Below are 24,062 nucleotides of genomic sequence, written 5' to 3'. Positions count from 1 at the left end.
GCAGCATATGCCCTGTGGGGATGGAGGATTCTGTCCATGAGATGCTGAAATGTTGCTGGGGCCCCAAACATCCCAAATGAAAGGGTGGCAATTTAGTGTAACCCAAATGGAGTGGAAAAGTCTGTTTTTTCCCAGGATAATGAAGTGAAGGGGTCTGCCTATATCCCTTTGTTAGATCCAGTGTTGAATAAAAGCAGGCTGCGGCTAACCAATTGAGCAGTTCATTAATGTGAGGCATGGATATGCATCAAATTTAGAAAATGAACTGACTTTTCTATAGTCTACCCAGAACTGGACTGACCCGTCAGTCTTGGGAACTAAACTACCGGGCTGCTCCAGTCACTGTGCCACTCCTTAATTACCCCCATGTTGAGCACTGACTTGAATTCATCCTGAACTAAATTTTTCTTGTGTTCAGGCGGCTGCGCACCACCATCCCAGGGGGAGTCTCAATGTGGTGTTCTATGAGGTCAGTCCGACCGGGAAGGGGCAAAAACACTGTGCTCTTTGTGATGGTGAGAGGTGGTCTCCACAGGGGACTGGGGTGAATTGGACCACACTTTTTGGATTTACTTCCGGTCCCAGCTCTGCCCTCTTCAGAACTCCTGTCACCAGAGTCACAGGAACCTCCTCTCTCCATGGTTTCAGGAGACTGAGGTGGTCAATTAGGCATGCATCTCCCCTATCCATGTGCCTAACCTCATAGTTAACTTCCCCAATTTGCCATGTGACCTCAAAGGACCCTTGCTACTTGGTGAATAATTTTGAGCTTGACAGGGGCAATAAAATGAGGACTTTATCTCCCAGTGCAAATTCCCTTAGCCGAGCCCCTCTGTTGGACAGGTGGGATTGATGTTCTTGTGCCTGTAGCAAACTCTCCTGTATTAGGTGTCTCAGTGCATGGAGTTTTGCTTTCAGGTCAAAAGCTTACTGAATTTAATTTTTGCTTTGAGAAGGTCCTTCCTTCCAGTTTTCTCTTATGATGTCTAAGATGCCACGAGGCTTGCGCCCATATAGTAATTCAAATGAGGAAAACCCAGTGGAGGATTAGGGGACCTCATGCACTGCAAACAACAGAGGGTGTAGCCACTTATCCCAGTTTCTAGCATCCCTGTAAATGAACTTACAAATCATTTTTTAAGCATTTGATTAAATTGTTTGTCCAGCCTGTCCATTTGTGGATGGTAAAACCTGGTATGAATCGATTTAATCCCCAACAATTTGTCCAGTTTGCATAGTGTATGTGACATGAAAGTAGTCACTCTGCAACACTACATGCAGAGATATTACAGAGAGGAACTGCTTCCAGGTATTGCATTGCATAATCCACTATGACTAACACAAATCGATACCCTCACATAGATCAATCTAATGGCCCGAAAAGATCCATACCAATTCTCTTGAAGGGGATCTCGATCAAATTTAGGGGCGCAATGGCACTTTTAGTGTGGCCGCTGGATTTACCAGCTGACATTTACAACAAGCCGCACACCACCTGCGCAAATCCCTGGCCAATAGAAGTGGGCCATGAGAATTTAGTGTCTTATACTAACCTAAATGCCCAGCCATAGGGTTATGATGAGCTACATGGAATAAAAGTTCCATGCTCGACCACACCCTCGCTGCCCCAAGAAGCCTTATGTCAACTGTGTCCAGAAGCACTGTCAACTTCTGTGCGATCAGAGGCATCTGGGATGGACAATCACACAGTGGAAACATGTATTGTGGTCAGATGACTCAGTATTCCAGGTCTTTTTTGGAAGAAATGGAAGCCATGTGCTCCAGACCAAAGGCAAAAAGGACCATCCAGACTGATACCAACAATATTTTCCAGGGAGATTTCAACAAAACAATGCAAAACCACATTCTGCACACATTACAATGGCATGGCTGTGGAAGAAGAGACTGCGTCCCCTCTGTCCCCGTACTGTTGCACACCTTAAGACCTGTTTGCAGGAAAAATGGGACAAAATAACACCTGAAACACTTCATCACTCAGTGTCTTCAGTCCCTAAACATCTTTTAAGTGTTATGAGAATGAATGGGAGCATGATAAAGTGGGAAATACTTTACTGTCCCAACTATTTTTGAAATGTGTTTATTTTGAAAAAAAAAGATTCATGAAGTAAAACATTGAATAATGTGCTGTTGTGTTGTTGTGAGTGCAATACAGGTAAAATAGAGACACCTGTATGAACCTGAAGGGAATTGACTACATACACATCCGCTTTAAATGAATAAAAATGGACACTCTTTAGTCATAAAATAGCTGCAGAAAGAAGCTGCTCCAGTCACGTGATCAGCAAAACTTGATAAAAATAAAAGAAGAAGGATTTGTGAATGAAAATAGACAATGTACAGGCAGCCCCAGAAATACCACCAGCTGTTTGGGCAGCAAAATTGTGATTAAAATCAATACAACCAGCTGAGAAACAGCAGCAAGTCTTGATCTCAATGAAAATTAGCAGATACAACTAGATGAGATATGATTCAAATCAGGACCATGGAGCATGGGGACAGAGGAAGAGTAATGCAGCAGAAGCCATTCATCAGCCTCAAGAAGAAGAAAATAAAGCTGACATCTGCAAAAGAGCACACAGAAACACAGCAGCTTATGGAGAACCATTTTATCTCCTATTTATCTTTAAACATCTAAACCTTTATCTTTCTGGGTGCTGATTAATTAATATCATGATGTTCTCTTCTGCATTTCCTGCACAGAAAGTTTCTTCCTGAATTTGACAAGAAAGAGGAGGGAACGTGTGGATTAGTGAAGGTCAGAAGTGTGTGTTTTGACAGAGAAAAAAGAGATGGATTGTGCTTGTGTTCAAACCATCTAGATAAAGAGTGTTGGATTTCCAGATTTTCTGAAATGATTTTTTTTAATTGGATTTTTTGACACTTTAATTAAGTCCACTGAATCAACTATTTTCAACTTTCATAAAATCTCATGAAATTAATCCAAATCAGTGCGGCTACATGGGTTATATTTCTGCACTGAAGGGAGATGAAATGGTTAATAGAGGAGTGTTCATGACCTTTCTGTGTTTGTGCTCCTCCTCTCTCTCTTTCACACACACAGTACAGGGAGGTAACACCTCATTTCAAAGGAAACAAAACTGACCTTTGTGTCTCTCTACCAGTCTATGATTTCAGGAAAATGGCTGAGGCAAGTATGTCAGTCAATCAACTTTCTGTGGAGGAGTTCAGGTGTCCAGTGTGTCTGGATCTCCTGAAGGATCCGGTGACTATCTCCTGTGGTCACAGTTTCTGTAAGGTGTGTATTAATGGCTGCTGGGATCAGGAGGATCAGAAGGGCATCTACAGTTGTCCTCAGTGCAGAGACACTTTCACGACAAGGCCTGTTCTACGCAGAAACAACATGCTGGATGAAGTGGTGGAGAAACTGAAGAAGAAGACTGAAGTCCAAGCTGCTTCTCCTGCTCACTGTTACGCTGGACCTGGAGATGTGGAGTGTGATTTCTGCACCGGGAGAAAACACAAAGCCGTCAAGTCCTGTCTGGTTTGTTTGGCTTCTTATTGTGAAACTCATCTGAAACCTCATCAGGAAGCTCCTGTTTTGAAAAAACACACATTAATTGAAGCCTCAGCAAAAATCCAAGAGAAGATCTGCCCTGAACATAACAAGCTGATTGAGATCTACTGTCGTACTGATCAAATATGTATTTGCTCTTTGTGCATGTTGGAGAAACATAAAAACCATGACGCTGTTTCAGTTGCAGCAGAAAGAGCTGAGAAACAGGTGAGAACTAGAAATTTTTCCAGAATTAAATCATCTTAATTATAGTTTCCCATCTCGAAACAGGTGCTTTAGTCAGTGATATGATTTGAACTTTAATTTCAATGTGTGTCTCAATCAGAAGGATTCTGTAAAAGCTGATTAAAATTGTCTGTGTTCTGGTGAACAGAGTGTTAAATTTATCTTCAGTGATGGTCGTAATCTGGTTCGGGGTGGGTTTCCTGATAACGTTGCCCTTCAGACCTAAAGAGAGAGTTGAGAGACTCTCTTAAGGAACGAACGTTGTCTCTGTACGTGGTTTTCCCGAACTCACTCGTAAGAAGGAGTCTAAAGAGCAACAGGACAAAGAGCGTCTTTGCAGTTCGTGTCCCTGATATAGGCATTAGTAGCTGCTGAAAAGCAATCGTACTGTCGTTGCTGAAGGCATTAGTAGTTGCTAAATCCAATCGATAAGGTCACATGGTGCTCATTTTTAACCAAAATTTAATGAAATATCTCACTATCTCTTGCCACTTTATCCTGTTCTACATGGTCGCAGGCAAGCTGGAGCCTATCCCAGCTGACTACGGGCGAAAGGTGGGGTACACCCTGGACAAGTCGCCAGGTCATCACAGGGCTGACACATAGACACAGACAACCATTCACACTCACGGTCAATTTAGAGTCACCAGTTAACCTAACCTGCATGTCTTTGGACTGTGGGGGAAACCGGAGCACCCGGAGGAAACCCATGTGGACACGGGGAGAACATGCAAACTCCACACAGAAAGGCCTTCGCCGGCCACAGGGCTCGAACCCGGACCTTCTTGCTGTGAGGCGACAGCACTAACCACTACACCACCGTGCCGCCCCTAATGAAATATAGTGTTTAAAATAAGATAATATATAGTATCATCTGGAAGCATTACATACAGTATATAATGTGGAAATTAATTAATGAATCTATTTAATGTTTTTGGCAATTTTTTTTTTATTCCAAGTGTGTTTTTAATGAAATGAACAAATGTTCACATGAAAGAATGAGCAAATAATAAGCTAAATAATGAGGTAAATGTGTTCCCCGTGCTCGCTCATTTCACTGTTACCCCCCGATCATGCAGTCAGGATTATTTCAGCTGTTCTCCACAGTGCAGAGTGGGCCATGTTCTCCTTTATACAGTAAGTGCACAGAGAGAGAAAGAGAGAGAGAGAGGTTTTGATCTGTGTGTAGTGTGTACCGAAGGAGGTTTAATATATAAATATTTCAACCTTATATAGAAGGAGGTCAATTCAACCTCCTTTGGTACACACTACACACAGATCAAAACCTCTCTCTCTCTCTCTCTCTCACACACACACACACACAACATTGGAGGTGCAGAAATGCATCTCATTTATAACACTAAATTAGTTAATCACTCACCTAATGGAGCTAAATTTGATTAAAATATAGCGATATAAATGTGACTGTAGTAGTTCCTGATGTGGGTGGAGCACAGAAGTATGGCAGGCAAGAGTTGATGGTCACACACAACCTTTTTATTGTACTTATTTTAGCTTTTCAGCCTTACTCAGTCACACTCTCATTCACACTGTCACACACTACACGCACACGTGTTGTGGTCGGGAGCCAGCTCTTCTCTGCTCTCCCTCTCCTTTTATGATCCATCCCTGCAACAAACAAAACACACACACACACTAATTGACAGCAGGTGTCATGACTTGGCCACTTACCTTCCCCAGCACGGGGCACTCCCCACCCTCCACCCTCTGGGACAAAACAGCCCCCAGCCCTCTGTCCGATGCGTCAGTCTGCAAAATAAAGGGGAGAGAGAAGTCAGGGGAGTGCAAAAGTGGCCCCTCACACAGTGCAGCTTTTACCTCAGAGAAAGCCTGTTGGCACTGCTCTGTCCACTGGATTGGATCTGGAGCCCCCTTTTTAGTGAGGTCAGTTAATGGGCTGGTGACGTCTGAATAATTAGGTATAAACCTACGATAATAGCCAACCAGCCCCAGGAACTGTCTCACCTCATTTTTAGTCTTGGGCCTTGGGCAGGCCGCAATCGCTGTAGTCTTGTTAATTTGGGGACGCACCTGCCCATGACCCAAGTAGAACCCCAGATACCATACTTCCACCTGCCCAATTGCACACTTTTTCGAGTTAGCTGTGAGGCCCACATGCCTCAGCGACTTTAAAACGGCCCTCAGGTGTTCCAAGTGCAGCGGCCAATCATGGCTGTAGATTATTATATTGTCTAGATATGCGGCCATGTAGGCAGCATGAGGGCGGAGGACCCTATCCATCAGCCGCTGGAACATAGCGGGCGCCCCAAATAACCCTAAAGGGAGCGTGATAAATTGGTGTAATCCAAACGGTGTGGAAAGTGCTGTTTTCTCTCGGGATACAGGAGTCAAGGGGATCTGCCAATATCCCTTTGTTAGATCCAGTGTCGAATAAAAGCGAGCAGTACCTAACCAATCAAACAACTCATTAATGCGAGGCATTGGGTATGCGTCGAATTTAGACACCGCGTTGAGTTTCCTATAGTCCACACAGAACCGGACTGACCCGTCGGTCTTGGGAACCAGGACCACTGGGCTGCTCCAGTCACTGTGGGACTCCTCAATTATGCCCATTTCGAGCATGGCCTTGAGTTCATCCCGAACCACCTTTTTCTTGTGTTCAGGCAAGCAGTAAGGGCGGCTATGCACTACCATTCCCAGGAGCGTTTCGATGTGGTGTTTTATGAGGTGGGTACGACCAGGAAGAGGCGAGAACATGTCAGAAAATTCCTTTTGCAACTTGGCTACCTCCGTGAGTTGGGTCGGTGAGAAGTGGTCTTCACAAGGGACCGGAGTGGTTTGAGATGTTATCTTTTTTACCTCCGGCACCAGCTCCGCCTTCTCCGGGACTACTGATGCCAACACCACAGGGACCCCCTCATTCCAGTGTTTTAAAAGGTTGAGGTGGTAAACTTGCAATGCTCTGCCCCTATCCGTTCACCTCACTTCATAGTCGACATCCCCGATTCGCTGTGTGACCTCGAAGGGCCCTTGCCACTTGGCGATTAATTTAGAACTCAACGTGGGCAACAATACAAGCACTTTGTCTCCTGGCGTGAACTCTCTAAGGCGCGTGCCCCTGTCATACAACCGGTTCTGATGTTGTTATGCCTGCCGCAAATTCTCCTGGGTTAAGTGCGTGAGGGTGTGGAGTTTTGTGCACAGGTCAAGAACGTACTGGATTTCGTTTTTGCTAGGCGAAGATCCCCCCTCCCAATTTTCTCGTAGCACATCCAGAATGCCACACGGCTTATGCTCGTTTAATAATTAAAACAGAGAAAACCCTGTGGAGGCTTGTGGGACCTGTCGTACTGCGAATAACAGGGGCTCGAGCCACTTATCCCAGTTACGTGCATCGTCGGTTACAAATTTCTGGATTATGCTCTTGAGTGTTTGGTTAAATCGCTCTACTAAGCCATCTGTTTGTGTGTGATAGACACTGCTGCAGATAGACTTAATCCCCAGTAACCCATACAGTTTGTGCAGTGTGCCTGACATAAACGAAGTGCCTTGGTCTGTCAGGATTTCTTTCGGAATACTGACCTGGGAGATAAAGCTGAAGAGCTCTTCTGCAGTACTGCGTGCTGAGATATTGCAGAGAGGCACTGCTTCCGGATATCGCGTTGCATAGTCCACTAGAACTAAAATAAAGTGATATCCCCGTGCTGACCGATCTAATGGCCCGACAAGATCCATCCCAATTTGCTCAAATGTCTGAGTCCCTCAGAGCCGCATGCACATTCTGTGTATTTGGCAGCGAGCGAGTCTCTCTTTGTTTTGAACGAGTGCTCTGGGTCTCTTGTAAATTCTGAGCAAACTAAAGGATGACTTGTGCCATGATGTTGTTCAGGAAAACCATGTTAGCTTGATGATGGATCTTAAGAGGTCATTTAAAACTCTCTTGGCCTAAAGAGGCTTTCGGGAAACCCAGCCAAGATCAGTCAGTGAACATTTCTCTCTCTCTCTCTCTTTCTCTCTCTCTCACACACACTCACACACACACATAACCTTCAGAGCGAAACATGAATGTACTTTGAACTGACATTAATATGGAACCAGTTCACTCGTACTGTATAAAAAGCTGAATGTATTTTATTTGTCCTCAGAGTGAGTTAAAGGAGGAGCAGATGAAATCCCAGCAGAGAATCCAGGAGAAGCAGAAGAAGGTGCAGGAGCTGAAACAGGCTGTGAACACTATAAAGGTGAGCAGTGAGCAGAGACAGAGCTGCTCCTAGAAACACACACAACATGGACAACGAGTCATTTACAGTCCCAGTAAGAGAGGGAATGATAGATGAGCTTTAAATCGTGTGTGTCTGTGTGTGTGTGTGTGTGTGTGTGTCCTAACAGCTCAGTGCACAGACAGCAGTGGAGGACAGTGAGAGGATCTTTACTGAGCTGATCAGCTCCATGGAGAAAAAGCGCTGGGAGGTGACGGAGCTGATCAGAGATCAGGAGAAGGCTGAACTGAGTCGAGCTGAACGACTCCTGGAGCAACTGGAGCAGGAGATTGCTGATCTTCAGAGGAGAGTCACTGAGCTGGAGCAGCTTTCACACACACATGATCACATCCATTTCCTCCAGGTAACACTCACTGTCTGATCTACAGAGCCAGCTGTTCCTCACACACTTTCTAAAACACCTCTCATTAAGGGAACAACAAATGTCCCTGTCTGACAGCACAAGTGAGTTTTACATTTTATTTGCTTTCTGTAGGTTTTAGCTTCTGGACGTCGCTCTCCTACATTTCACAGACCAAATTTTCACGCATCCAGCGTCACTGTCCATCAACATCTCTCATTTGATGGAGTGAGGAATTCTCTCTCAGATCTGAAAAAGAGACTCGAGGAATTCTGTGAGGAGGAATTCAACAAAATCTCTCCACATGGTAAGAGGAGCTGTTCCTGCTGGAGAAACACAGTGATGTGTTATTTCTTAGCGATGCTCCTGCTTTCTTTTTTGCAGACACTTTATTCACCCAACACTTTGAACTAAAACACTGATTTAAAATGAATAAACTGACTGGATCACTTGAAACTCTTTCCATCTTTTACACAAACTCATGTTTCCATTTTTCTCTCCACAGCTGCAGCAGTTCAGATCATTTCAGAACCAGAACCACAGAGCAGAGAAGAGTTTCTGAAATGTACATCTAACACACACACACACGCACTTCTAGGCCTGTCACGATAACAAATTATGTTGGATGATATATTGTCTCAGAAATTATTGCGATAAACAATATTATTGTTGACGTCTTTTCAAGACAATTTTATGCCACGAGTAAAATAATAATGATCATGCAAATACACCCTTTCATAGAACAGTAAACTTTTTAATTAAGTCAACTTATTCAATTCAACAGTGGAACGTAAAAAATAAATATAAATAAAAAAGCTCAAGAAATAAAACAACAATCAAACAAAACCACTCACAACAAAAACAATAAATAAAATACAGTTTATGGCTCTTAAAAATTGCACTGAAGTGAATATTAACTTGACACAGGGTAATAAAAAGACATTCTTTTCTTCACAGGCAACATTCTGCCAATCCAGTTTCTCAAAGATTAGTACCCAGATCAACAAAAAGTGCAAAGTAACAACGTATTGCCAGCTGTCATTTGGATAAAAGTAACAACAATTAGAATGAGATAGCATGTAGGCAAGGGCGTAGGTTTGGTATTAACATTGGTGGGGACAAAAACCCAATGCCAACCCCCAGTGGTGCCAACTTCAGGTCAACATTAGAGGGTCACAATATTTTGCTCCATTGTGTTCCACCAAAAGAGTCTCCATCATCTCTCCAAAGGCCAGACTTTTAACATTTGAAGTTCAGAACTGTAGTAATTCATGAATAATAATAATAATATGAAATCCATTTGATTAACTGCAAATCTTGCATGTGATGATGAACTCATTCTACCAATTTGCAAATGTGTTTTCCAAGTGAATACCGCACTGACTGTCGGGAGGGTGTATGTTCCTTTCCCTCATAAATGGAAGGAAAACCCATCCAGAGCCTTAGTGTCGATACTTCTGAGAGACTCTCTCTGCACTGCTCTCCAAACTAAAAACCATGGAATTGATAAACTGGTCTCTTCATGCAATTGACACAATCTTCTCGACGAGAAGCTTGGGTTCGGGGGAACCAGCCTGTCCTGCCGGAACGTTCACAGCTGGCTACACAATGGACGCGTGGGAGAAGTGGCAGGTCGTGTGCCTGGCGGTTCTTTCTGTGGAGTACATTGAAGACATCTACCTATTTGGAACCATGATTACAGGACTTTTGCTGATTGGATTAGGCATTGCCTTGGTTTATCGAGGAAATCAGAAAATGGTGACAGCTGTTCAAAGCCCCATAAAGCTGCCCAACATAATTGAAGTGGTGGGCAGAGCTGTTGGCACTCAGACTGTGGCTATTCAGAACTTGAACTGCAATATGGACATCATCTTGGAGAAGCTTTCAGCTTTGTAGAGGAAAATGTTTTTGGGGAACCAGTCTGGACTATCAGAGTAGGCGTTAAAGGAATGCGGCTGCTTGACCCAAAGACCAAACAATCTTATCTGTTTTCGGCTCTCTCAGCCAGCACTGGCCTTGGCCAAGGCCGTTGCTGGGAGAACAATTCCCCCTGGAGGTCACTGCTGTTAGACTCTCTCGTATTCCTCCCCCCTCTTCCTGCGGTCGCTGTTTTCACCCCCAGTTTGACAAGCAGGTGCGTGACCCAGCGCCATCATGGCTGCAGGAACGGACAGCTGCTTGCTTGCGCTGGGTTACCTCTACCTCCTCCCCTCCCCCCCAAGTCCCGAGTTTTCATGTTGTAAAGTGTACCGTATTTTCTGGACTATAGAGCGCACCTGTATATAAGCCGCATCCGCTCTATTTAAAAAAAAAAGATATACAAGCCGCACCAGGCTATAAGCCGCAGATATCTATGTTGAAAAATTAGATATTTACTGCATGTACAGAACGATTTTGTACTGTGAATGTACATGTATGTACCTGAACAGATTCTTTCCGAACACTGCCTTTTAACACGGCAGCAACTTTGCTGATTAAAACGGAACAGAACCAAGAGAAAATAACCGGTATTTATTGACCTTAATTTCTCCTGTGTTTGAAACCACAAGTCACTTTAATCATCTTCGCTGAAACCCATGAAGTCATCTTCTTCAGTGTCGGAGTTGAACAGCCTCAGAAGCGCTTCGTCACATCTGTCTTCATCAGTCTCGCTCTCCGTGTCACTGTCATCCTCTGGTGAAGTTGGCTCTGAAGGTGAGCCGCTCTCTTCGCGTAGCAGTCCAGCCTTTCGGAACCCGTTGGTGATGGTGGACTCTTTCACAGCACTCCACGCTGTTAGGATCCACTGACAGACATCAGAAAAGGATGCTTTTCACATGCAGCCAGTTTTTGTGAAAGACTTCTCACCACTTGTCATCCAAGTCTCCCACTCAACCCGGAGTGCAGCTTTAAATGCCCGATTCACACTGATGTCAAGTGGCTGCAAATACTTTGTTGTACCTCCAGGAATCACAGCTGGAATGGAGTTTGTTTTCTTGATCGCTGCTTTCACAGAATCTGTGATGTGGGCCCTCATGCTATCCAAAACAAGCAGTGCTTTTTTCTGGTGAAAAAAAATCCTCCCGGGTGCTTACCGTAGCACTCCGTTAACCATTCATTCATTAGGCCTTCCATCATCCACCCTTTGGTGTTAACTTTGACCACTATGCCTTTCGGGAGTTGTTCTTTCGGCATAGTTATGCGCTTAAAAATCACCATTGGTGGAAGTTTTTGTCCGGATGCCATGCATGCCAGAACGCAGGTGAAGTGCGTCTTCTCGTGGCCTGTTGTTTTCAACAACACGGATGATGCACCTGTCTTGTTAACAGTCTTGGTCAGTGGCAGATCAAACGTCAAAGGGACTTCATCCATATTTATGATGTCGTCTGGTCCGATGGAGTTTTTTTGTATCTTTGTTTCAACGAATTTGTGGAAGTTTTCAATTTTTTCCTGATAGTCAGGGGGGAGTTGCTGACAGAGAGTGGTCCATGCCCTAATGGACAGGTTTTTACGTCTCATAAATCTGAAACACCATGACGGCCCAGCTTTGAAATCTTCAATATTCATTTCGCGGGCGATTGTTTCGGCTTTCAGTCGGACCTGTATAGTGGATACACCTCGGCCACCTGCTCTCTGTGTGTTCACCCAGTCCTCCAGGACATTTTCAAGTTCAGGCCACCTGCTTTTATGTCCTCTGAAAGCTTTTCTCGACTTTTGGCATTGCATGAGCTCTTCCCGCTGCCGCCTCCAACGTCTCACCATAGATTCATTGACGCTAAGCTTGCGTGCAGCAGCGCGGTTTCCTTCCTGGATAGCAAGCTCGATGGCCTTCAACTTAAAACTTGCATCATACAAACTTCTTCGTGTGGTTTCCATGATGAAGGGGCGAGGATTTGAAAATAATTACCAGTTAGTAATTTGTCGTGCGTGTTCTATCTGCTAAAGATCTGCTAATTCTTCTTTGCATTGATTTTTCGTCGATCTTATTTTTGATTCTACTTCCGGTTAGAGCGCCCCTAGCGGTGGAAGAAAAATCCACAGAATAGCCGCACCTTTGTATAAGCCGCATGGTTCAAAACCTAGGGAAAAAGTAGCGGCTTATAGTCCAGAAAATACGGTACTTGTGTTATTTTGTGCTTATGTGCTGAGGGTTTTTTTAATGTTCCCACACTGTACTCCTCACAGGAGCATAGTGTGGGGGTTGCGTTTTTTTCTCCTCCCCTCTCCTCATGTTACTCTGTATTTTTCTTTTATTCCTGTCTTCCTGTCCTGTCTACTCCCCCTCTGTCAATTGTGTGTATGTGTGTATGTAAGGACAGGTTGATGGTCAATTTCGCTAGTACAGTGATAATAAAGGGTTCATTCATTTATAAACACTGCATTCCACAAGGCTGGCAGGGGGACTCGGCTCTCTTCTGTGGGATCTTTAACTAGTTTTAGAATGCTAGTATAAGCTGATATGTGATCGATCTAATGGTAAAACAGCACGAGGGCTCGAGAACTTTGACAGGTTACAATTTTACTTGGCAACAGAATGTATCTGAATTCTGATTGGTTGTTGTATCTGAATTCTGATTGGGTGTTGTATCTGAATTCTGATTGGTTGTTGTTATTTTATTGCCCTTTTGTTGTCTTCTTGAGCCCAGAGCGGGGGGAGGGGGGAGTGACAGGGTTCTACAGAGAAAAGTTTTCACTGCAACCGTACTTGCGAATTGACATGGTGGCCGAACTGCTTGCTGTTTTCGTGACCACGCCCCCAGCGTGGATATTCATGTTCACATTGTTCAGTTTGTTTTTCTCTTTTATTTTAGATTTCTGTTATCTGACTCTGGATCCCAACACGGTACATCTTCGCCTCATTCTGTCTGAGAAGAACAGAGCGGTGAAATGCAGTGAGAGAGGGCAACGTTATTCTGATCATCCAGAGAGATTTGATTACTGGTGTCAGGTGTTGTGTAAGGAGAGTGTGAGTGGACGCTGTTACTGGGAGGTGGATTGGAGCCATGCTGGTGGTGTGTTCATATCAGTCTCATATAAAGACATCAGCAGGAAAGGACGGGGTAATGAGTGTCTGTTTGGATTCAACAATCAGTCCTGGAGTCTGCGGTGTTCTTCTTCTTCTTCTCTCTCTTTCTGGCACAACAGCATTGAGACTGATCTCAGAGTTCCATCACCCTCCAGAATAGGAGTGTATGTGGATCACAGTGCAGGAACTCTGTCCTTCTACAGCATCTGTGACATGATGAAGCTCCTCCACAGAGTCCACACCACATTCACTCAGACTCTATACGCTGGGTTTGGGTTCTGGTCTCCTGGTTCTACAGTGAGATTGTGTGATCCAGAATAAAAGTGTGTAGTGTTTTCTGTAAAATTCCTGCACATTGCCACGTTGTTGCTCAGTCGTCTGTTTCACTCGAACACAATCCAGCTGCACAAAAAACACTCATTTTAATATTTAAATTAAAACAGAGGAATAATTAAAAAAGAAATGTTAAAAATTAACTGTCAGACAAGAAACTTCTCATTATCTCTAGCTGCTTCATCCTTCTACAGGGTCGCAGGCAAGCTGGAGCCTATCCCAGCTGACTACGGGCGAAAGGCGGGGTACAGCCTGGACAAGTCGCCAGGTCATCACAGGGCTGACACATAGACAACCATTCACACTCACTTTAGAGTCACCAGTTAACCTAACCTGCATGTCTTTGGACTGTGGGGGAAACCGGAGCACCCGGAGGAAACCCACGCGGACACAGGGAGAACATGCAAACTCCATACAGAAAGGCCCTCGCCGGCCCCAGGGCTCGAACCCAGGACCTTCTTGCTGTGAGGCGACAGTGCTAACCACTACGCCACCGTGCCGCCAACAAGAAACTTGTCAAATTTAAAAAGAAAATGATCTCATGACCTTCGCATTATAAATTGTTTGTTTCATATTAAGCAGCGTCTCATTAAATAACTAATAAATAGTAATAAAGCCAGAACAGAACAACATTTTAAACCTGTTCAGGTCACACTATATAAAAATAAAACATCACTTTTGGGATTAATTTGATTTTTCTGCTTGTGTTCTAAGATGTAAAATCCACATTCACTTTTTCAAATCTGAAGTTGTTTCTAAACCCTGAGCTTTGATTGTAAAACATTGAACAATATTTAAACTCCATGAGAACATACATTACATGATTGGTTCAGGCTGCTGATGTCGTGTTCATCCCATATTCAGTCTGGATGATGATTGGCCCGCAGGTAGAACCTTATAAATCCAGGTTTATCTGTGAGTTTGGGATTTTTATTCAAATATTACAATCAAAGCTTTGCAGAATAAAAGATAAGAGCACAGGAGAATAAAGTTTCCCCCAGTGATGGAGTTTCTGTGCTGAACTCATTTTCAGACAGAAGCTTTTAATACTGAGGTCAGGATGTCAGCAAGCCGCTGTATTGATACGCAACGGGGTTTTTCTCCACTTTGGATGGATATTTTTACGTTATTTAATCTGTGGGAAATAACTACAGTGTCTTAAATATGTGTTTGTGAAAGTCACTGTAAACCTACAACTGACCTTTTCCTCCAAAAAACGTCTCTTTTAATGTTTTCATTGCTTGTCTGTGTGAATAATGATGATAAATCTGTCTCTGTGAACTGGATCTGTCTGTGGTCTGACTCTTGATTTAGATTCTCAACATCATTGTTGGTAAAACTTCTTTTTTAAAAATCCTTTTCATTTTCAATCAATAAAGCAAAAAAAATAATAATTCTGTTCCAGTTCTCTATTCTGACTGGTCAGAAGGTGTTGATTAATTTTCTATAACAGCAGCTCTGACAGTAGTGCAGGTTTATATTAATGGGCTTGCTCTATAATACTTTCTTGTTTCTTTAGTAACAGCTCATTGAAGTGAAATTATTTTCGACCTGTGTGTTCACAAATAAAAATGAAAGAAACATGTGCAAGGCCGGATTAACTATATGGGCCTGCGGCACAGTGCCCAGGGGCACTAACCACTCACAGCCAGTGGGGGGGGGGGCACCACATGACAGAAACTTTAAAAATATTTTTCGTGAATGTTTGTACACTTAAAATGGTTATACACTTGACATTGTTAAATAGTCATACTGTGTATAATTCATTATGAACACTAATTTCATAAGAACAGCAACAATAATCATAATTCTGAGCAAGCGTGGCCTATGTGACCATTAACCCCCCTTTCCTCAACCTGTCAGGTGAGCCAGTCCACCTACGGTGAAATGTATAAATTTTTTAAAAACCGTGGTAGAAATGAAAAATGGACAGACATCAATTGAGTGGTTGGGCGAACAGAAAATAAAAAAAGAGAAAGACTCCAGGCGTGTAGCTGCAATTAAAAATGTTCCAGTGTTAGATCATTTTTTAATATCGACAACTGCTGTCACTACCAGCGCTGAAGCCGAAGCTAGTGAAATCAGCAATGCTAGTGAGGGAGATGGCCCTGCTAGCACTAGCCGGGGAGATGCTACAACCACAGCCAGTGTTAGCCGAGGGGTCAGCGACGATGAGGATCCCCTTGAGACATACAAATATATGCTGCTCATTTTTGAATAAGACATTTCAATATGCCTACATGCATATCATTGGTTGTTTTCAGTGAATTTGATGGGCTGATGTAGCCTACTTAATAAATTTTCAATGAGGAAGAATGACCTTGTTTATGTGTACTATTGTTTATGTATATGCTACTATTTTTGACAGCAAGGGGCAAGGTTTGTGTGTGCAGGAGGTTACTGAACGCGTGCGCACAGGGTGGTGGTGGGGGGGCACTTGAGGTATAGTGCCCAGGGGCACCGCATTGGCTTAATACGGCACTGAACATGTGGATGAACACTGTAATATTTAACCTGGACATATCTCCTCCAGGGCGGCACGGTGGTGTAGTGGTTAGCGCTGTCGCCTCACAGCAAGAAGGTCCAGGTTTGAGCCCCGTGGCCGGTGAGGGCCTTTCTGTGTGGAGTTTGCATGTTCTCCCCGTGTCCACGTGGGTTTCCTCCGGGTGCTCCGGTTTCCCCCACAGTCCAAAGACATGCAGGTTAGGTTAACTGGTGACTCTAAATTGACTGTAGGTGTGAGTGTGAATGGTTGTCTGTGTCTATGTGTCAGCCCCGTGATGACCTGGCGACTTGTCCAGGGTGTACCCCGCCTTTCGCCCGTAGTCAGCTGGGATAGGCTCCAGCTTGCCTGCGACCCTGTAGAACAGGATAAAGCGGCTAGAGATAATGAGATGAGATGAGTAAGACACGGTCCTGCTGTAAATCCTCTTGTGTGTCTTTTAGTGAAGATACAGAATTGATGTTGAAAGGCTGTTGGGGTTTTTATTGTTTTGTTGTTTTTCAGTGATGTGGTGCTCATCTGTAAAACTGAGCCTCCAAATAACAACTCGATTGTATTCGCATATTATAGAATTCTATCTGGAGTTCTGATTTTAAAATGTGATTTCACTGCATACACTTCATGGACAGAAAGAAAGGACAAAATGGGAAAAGAACATAAATGACATACATGATACTTTCTATTGAAGTACAGAAATCGATCTCTGGCCACATTTACCATTTAACATTCATGTGTAGGCAACAATAAAATCAAATTTACTTTAAAGAATTCCTTTATCTCACTTTAGCCATTTATTTCTTTATAAATTTTCAGAAAATGAAAAATCGAGTGATTTATTCATTAAAATCTCGTTAAAAAACTCGTTAAAGTCTTGTTAAAAAACAAAATAAGACAATAAGTCCAGTAAATTTCTCAGCTTCATGATGTTGGAGTTCTATGTTCTTCAGTATTTCTTAGTATCTCTTGCTCTCAGTGAATAGAGAGGTTCTTTGGAGAATTCCTGGTGCCCAGATAAACTGATCACAATGATTCGTCTTCTCCATGATGGGATGACTGTTTCTGTTCTCTGTGAAGATGAAGAACTGGAACCTTTTCCTGTGAAAGTTAGTGTAATACAAAGCTGTGTAGCCATTACATTGTTTGCTCTTTTCACAGGTGCTGTCCTGCATGTAGCCAAGCCGAATCTGCATAATCTGGGCAGCACGGTGGTGTAGTGGTTAGCACTGTCCCCTCACAGCAAGAAGGTTCTGGGTTTGAGCCCAGCGGCTGACGGGGGCCTTTCTGTGTGGAGTCTGCGTGGGTTTCCTCCGGGTGCTCTGGTTTCCACCAGAGCCCAAAGGCATGTTGTTAGGTTAACATGGGGTGCCCTTAGGCTGAGGTGCTCTTGAGCGAGGCACCTAACCCCTAACTGCTCCCTGGCTGCTGTAGCATGGCTGCCCATTGCTCTGAGTATGTGTTTGTGCTCATTGCTCACGTGTGCGTTCACTACTTCAGATGGGTTAAATGCAGAGAGGAATTTCACAAGTGTACATGTGATGAATAAAATTATTGTTCTTCTTCTTATCATGGAATACAGATAGTTTATCAATACAATGGTACAACCTACATCATTTGCAAGCTAAAACTAAGGTGTCTACAGCCTCAGTTGTGGAACTTCAGTATGCTGATGCTGCTGCGCTCTGTTCATACTCAGAAGCTGGCTTGCAGATAATCACAGATGCCTTTGCAGAAGCCTACAAAATACTCAGGCTATCACTGAACTGCACTAAAACAGAGGTTGTGTGTCGACCTGCCTCTGACACCTCCATCCCAATCACCACCCAACCTGAAATTTCTGTGGATGGAACTGTTGTCCCACACTTTAAATATCTCATCAGCTATGTGTCAAGTGATATTTCCCTTGACCATGAAATTAATAACAACATCAGTGCTGGAGCAACAGCTTTTGGCAAGCTACGTAAGCATGATTTTGATCATCACGAACTTGAGTTGAAAACTAAAATAAGAGTCTAAAAAGCCACTATAATACCAACGCTCCTGTATGGGTCAAAAACATGGACTACGTACCAATATCAAGTAAAACAACTTGAGAAATCTCACTGAAGATACCTACGATCCATCATAAATGCCCAATGGTATGATCGTGTTACCAGTGCTGCAATTCTTGATAGAGCCTCCTTAACAAGCATTGAGGCTACGCTTCAGCAAAATAGGCTGAGGTGGTATGGACATGTTGTTAAAATGAACGCAAAACAACTTCCAAAACAGCTTTTCTTCAGTCAGCGATCCACAGGAATGAGAAGCATTGGTGCTCCTAAGAAGAGATACAAGGATGCCCTAAAGAGAACTTTTAAAGAGTGTGGGATTATTGATTGGGCTACAGCACCAACTGATAGACTGCTCTGGAGGCATATGGTCTGCAATGGAGTTGAGACCTTTGAATCAAATAGACGGAAATCAGAGGATGAGAGACACAAGAGACAAATATAGCTGCAAGCAGCAATGTGGGGGCCAAGCAGTTTAGGCGCGACGGATTCGTCTTGACCCAAGGATTCCAGAGATTGTTGAATTTTGTTTCTAGCCAAAAAGCATCATGAGATATGAGCCAAAAGACATTTTCCCTAGTTATAGCGCCCCTTAGCGGCCAATTTGTTCCATATGTTTTGTGGGCCTTTTTGGAGGGGTGTGGCATAATGCCACAAAGTTTCGTTAAGGTTCGCCAAAGGCCGGCTGAGATATGACCACACTTCCTGTTTCGCATCAGCTAGCCAAATTGGATTGGCTGCCATGGCAAACGCTTACGAAATTGAAAACACTGAGCATAACTTTTGTGCGGCTTGGTCCACTTATCCTATGCACCAAGTCTGGGAAAAATTGGTCAAAAATTGAGGGAGGAGAAGCATTTTAATTGATGTTCACAAAATTCAAAATGGCAGGAAAAATATCCTGCGCCAAATGAAAGGTAAAATTGTGTGCCCTCACTCTAAATGCCAACTTACGTTGACTGCTCTAACCTAGCTCCCACCCCGTTCAGTTTCATTTCTGGTCTCTGCCTCTCGCTTTTTACGCAGCTCTGATTTCTCTTATGCCGCTTTTCCACTACAAACGCGGCTGAGCCGTGCCGTGCTGAGTCGAGCTGAGTCGAGCTGAGCGGGGCTGTTGGAGTTGCATTTCGACTACAACCGCGCTGAACCGTGCTGGCTGGAAGTGGGTGGACACATTGGGTGGAGTTAGCGAAAGTGGGTGGACGTCACGTGATGTCGTTAAGCAGCGCAAACAGTGACATCAGTGACAGTGGCGGAACAAGTCAGAGCCGGGCCGGGGGCGGGGCAAATGACCGGGCCCTTTATTAAAGCTTATCATAACATCATTTTAGGCTACAAAATGTCCGCAACTGCGGTGTTTACCAATTTCAACACTACCGGGTGCAACTATGTTATTTAGTACATCAAGTCCTTCAAACGAACATGTAACTCAGAAACAAAAAACATTAGGATACTGTACATGGCTCATAATAAAACATCAATAGCCTATACTGCGCACATTATTTGAAGGGCATACGAATGAGCGCTCAGAGGTTGCAACGGTGACAGGAAGAGTCAGAAATAAAAGGAGGGCGGTGCAAACCTCACTGAATGCACTGTGTTTACCAATTTCAACACTACGGGGTGCAACTATGTTATTTTGTACATTAAGTCCTTCAAACAAACATGTAACTCAGAAACAAAAAAACATTAGGTGACATACTGTACATGGCTCATAATAAAACATCAATAGCCTACTGCGCGCATTATTTGAAGGGCATACGACGAGCCTTGCGCTCCGCGAACTCGTCCACGATGCTCTGTATGTCACTGATTCAGTGAGCTTTTAAGCGGTAGTCTCACGACCCGAATAGTAAACAATAAACATGGAGGACATGGAGTCGTTAGTGTTGCTGGTCTTGGTGCTGTGGCTTGTTGTCACCGACAACGCCAACAGATACTGGCAAGAGCGTATAGATGAGGCGAGGCGCATAAGGCTTCAGAAATTCTCGTAATTCGTAATTATTCTCCTTCCGGGTTTGCGGTGTTTACAGATCCCAGCGCGCTCGCGGGGCGTGTGTGGGCATGTGAGGACACTCCTCCTCACCAATCAGTGCACAGGGGAGTGTCTGCTCACGCCCCCAACCTCACTCGGCACGGCTTGGCTCGCTTCAGCCCCACTCCAAAACGGTGCGAGTTTTAGGGGCTAAGCAGGGCTGAAACGAGCTGAGTCGTGCTGGTTTTTGGTAGTCGAAACGCGAGCCGTGTCGGGCTGAAGTGAGCTGAAGCGAGCTGAAGTGAGCTGAAAAAGGGTAGTGGAAAAGGGCCATTAGCTGCACTCTTTACACTATCATCCCTTTCATGCCATTGCCTCCTGCAAGTTGCTGTTTAGTGTTGGTATTTGCTGTTGTAACTAAAGCCGCATTGCCATCACATCACTGGCATAATTTGATTAAAACAAAATGAATATGTCCCATTGTTAATCAAGTTGTACATGACCGCACATAACATATGCGTCTAAAGACTTGTAGGCACAAAGTTTTTTGTGGGTGTACACTGAAGTCTTGTCAATAAGGTACGAGTATATATCTGGCCATTGTATACCAGGGAACTTACTAACATCGTCCGTCCACTCTTTAATTAAATGCGGATCCGGTAGGCGTTGTCCACTTGTTATAGTTAACTTATTTATGTAGAATTCTTGATCTTGTAACGACAATTGTTTTGCATAATCTGACAACTTATAATGCTGGTCTATGGGCAGCGCCATTGTTTCTGGGTCCAGGCTGCACGCGCATCCTGGCAACGGCCGGTTTGTTTACAGACATGCGAAGGGTCTATAGAATTTACAGACAACAATTTGTGGTTTTGTCACCGCCTATTCTGAAATCTATGTTTTAAAGTCAAGGGTATAGTCATTTCCAGACTGAATTTGAACCTGCCAAGCAAGTAGGAGAGTCGGACCTAGTTGAAGACTGTGGTGAACTTGGAGATGGTGCAGCTGTCCGGCAACCTCACGAACTCTGCCATCTTCAACTACATGCAGGATAACTTCCTCTCCACCTCGCCGCTGGAGAAGCACGTGTTCGGTCAGGGTGAAATTGAGGTGACTCTGAACAGAGAGGGCTTGGTTCTGGGTTTTGTGAGTACACGCCCGCTGCGCAAAGCAACCAGGAGAAATTTAACTCAGGTGTTTTTGGTGGTTTTTGCTTCTTTGATTCTCTTAGGGACATTTTTGTTTTGTTCTTGCTTCTTTGATGCTCTGACAGTCCAAATGTGTCATTGTTGGCGCTTTTGACGGCCTTACTAAACAGCTCTTGTTCTGACTTGACTTTTTTTTTGTATTATTTACAAAAGGTACAATGCATAGCTTAACAACTGAAAAAAATGCTGAAGCTCTTGCAAAGAACCAAATTGACCTTCAGTTTTCAACTTTGGGAAAGGCTTTCTGTGGAGATATGGTGATCTCCTGGAGGGTAAAGAAAGTAAGAGCTTCCCTAGCAAAGCATGGGTGAATAGATGTATAAAACAACGTTTACTGAAAAAAGGCAGGCTCATGAGCGTTGTACTGCCACTAAGTTGCTTTTTGCCAACATCGAGCTAAAAACCTAGTTGCAAAAAGTCCAAACTTGGAAGATTAAAAAAAAGGCTGAATCCGGCTCTGCCTGCACGGCCGTGTATGAAAACTCTAGCGGGCATCCAGAATCAGAGTAACAGTAGCCGCCCCCCTTGAAGGTTTTAAGTCTGACGATGAGCTTGCCAATGCACTGAATTGCTTTTATACACATTTTGACGAGTTTGATTCTTGTTGACTGCTCGGCTACCCAGTAGAACTCAAGAGCCAGTCACCAGCCGGAGAGGCGGACCTAGTTGACGACTGTCAGGTTTCAGCGCTTCTGGCGGTACTGGAATCACGTATGTAGGTGTTAATTAATTTGACTGTCGTTGTCAATAAGTAGTGGAATTTACAGAGAACGCTTGTTGTCAACAAGTAGGCTAATAGAATTTACAGACAACGGTTTGTGGTTTTGTCACCGCCTATTCTGAAATTGATGTCTTAAAGTCAACGCTATCGTTTCCAGACTAAACAATTTCAACCCGCCAAGGGAGTAGGAGAGTCGGACCTAGTCGAAGGCTGCGGTGAACTTGGAGACGGTGCAGCTGTCCGGCAACCTCACGAACTCTGCCGTCTTCAACTACGTGCGGGATAACTTCCTCTCCGCCTCAGCTCACGACGGCTCGGTGCTGGAGGAGCACGTGATCAGTCAGGACGAGCTTGAGGTGACCACGAACCTTCGAGCTTGGTTCTGTGTTTAGTGAGGGCGCGCCCGCCGCGCAAGGTGCCCAGGAGGAATTTAACCCGGGTGTTTTTGCTTCTTTGATGCTCTGACAGTCCAAATGTGTCATTGTTGGCACTTTTGACGGCCTTACTAAACAGCTCTTGTTCTGACTTGACTTTTTTTTTTTGTATTATTTACAAAAGGTACAATGCATAGCTTAACCACTGAAAAAAATGCTGAAGCTCTTGCAAAAAAACAAATTGACCTTCAGTTTTCAACTTTGGGAAAGGCTTTCTGTGGAGATATGGTGATCTCCTGGAGGGTAAAGAAAGTAAGAGCTTCCCTAGCAAAGCATGGGTGAATAGATGTATAAAACGACGTTTACTGAAAAAAGGCAGGCTCATGAGCGTTGTACTGCCACTAAGTTGCTTTTTGCCAACATCGAGCTAAAAACCTAGTCGCAAAAAGTCCAAACTTGGAAGATTAAAAAAAAGGCTGAATCCGGCTCTGCCTGCACGGCCGTGTATGAAAACTCTAGCAGGCATCCAGAATCAGAGTAACAGTAGCCGCCCCCTTGAAGGTTTTAAGTCTGACGATGAGCTTGCCAATGCACTGAATTGCTTTTATACATATTTTGGCGAGTTTTATTCTTGTTAGCTGCTCGGCTACCCAGCAGAACTCAAGCGCCAGTCACTAGCCGGAGGCGGACCTAGTTGACGACTATCAGGTTTCAGCGCGTCTGGCATATTTGAATCACGTATGTAGCTGTTAATTAATTTGACTATCGTTGTCAATAAGCAGGCTAAAATAATTTACAGACAACACTTTGTGGTTTTGTCGCCGCCTACTCTGAAATTTATGTCTTAAAGTCAACGCTATCGTGTCCAGACTGGACAATTTCAACCCGCCAAGCGAGTAGGAGAGTCGGACCTAGTTGAAGACTGTGGTGAAGTTGGAGACGGTGCAGCAGAGAAGAAAGGCTAAACATTCACAATGAAATCGCGAGGGCATCGTGTACTCACACAATACAGATCCTTTCCAAAGAAATAGAATATCATAGATTCATAGCCCATATTTTAAACTATTTCAAGTATGCATTCGTTTATTTTTACATAATTTTGGCTCCCAGAAACAAAACAAGAAAACAGGATTTCAAAAGCATACTGTGAAGAAATCACCATTTACTCCTCAGTTTGCAGATGAAAAAGAAAGGAACCAGGAACATATCAAAGCAATCAAAATATGGTATTTTTCTAAACAGGACGTCAAAGTCCGATACTTGGTTTAGGAATCCCTTTGCCTTAATCACTGTTTCGATGCGCTGTGGCATTGAGGCAATCAGGCAGTGGTAGGCTATTGCGTGGGAGCAATGGAAGCCCAGATATCCTTGAAGTTTGCCGTTAGCTCATCTGCTGTCCCTCAATTTCCTCTTCATAAAACACTTATTTTTAAATCATTTGTGTATACTGATTTTTTTTTTCTTTTCAGGACATAGACAAGTTATATTCACCATTTGAGTGTCGGGAGTGGGAAG

General features: G+C 43.8%; 1 protein-coding gene across 1 annotated transcript in view; it reads left to right on the top strand.

Moving 5' to 3' along the window:
* The first annotated feature begins 3,160 nt into the window (after window positions 1-3,160).
* The window catches only part of LOC132880229 (E3 ubiquitin-protein ligase TRIM47-like), a 191,900-nt gene continuing 170,998 nt past the window's right edge, over window positions 3,161-24,062 (top strand). Inside the window, exon 1 of the mRNA XM_060913778.1 lies at window positions 3,161-3,763. Coding sequence (XP_060769761.1) covers window positions 3,161-3,763 — 603 coding nt within the window. The remainder of the gene's footprint in view (window positions 3,764-24,062) is intronic.

The sequence above is a fragment of the Neoarius graeffei genome, chromosome 2, assembly GCF_027579695.1.
Source record: "Neoarius graeffei isolate fNeoGra1 chromosome 2, fNeoGra1.pri, whole genome shotgun sequence".
Lineage (NCBI taxonomy): Eukaryota > Metazoa > Chordata > Actinopteri > Siluriformes > Ariidae > Neoarius > Neoarius graeffei.
This window is presented reverse-complemented; position numbering and strand designations above follow the sequence as displayed.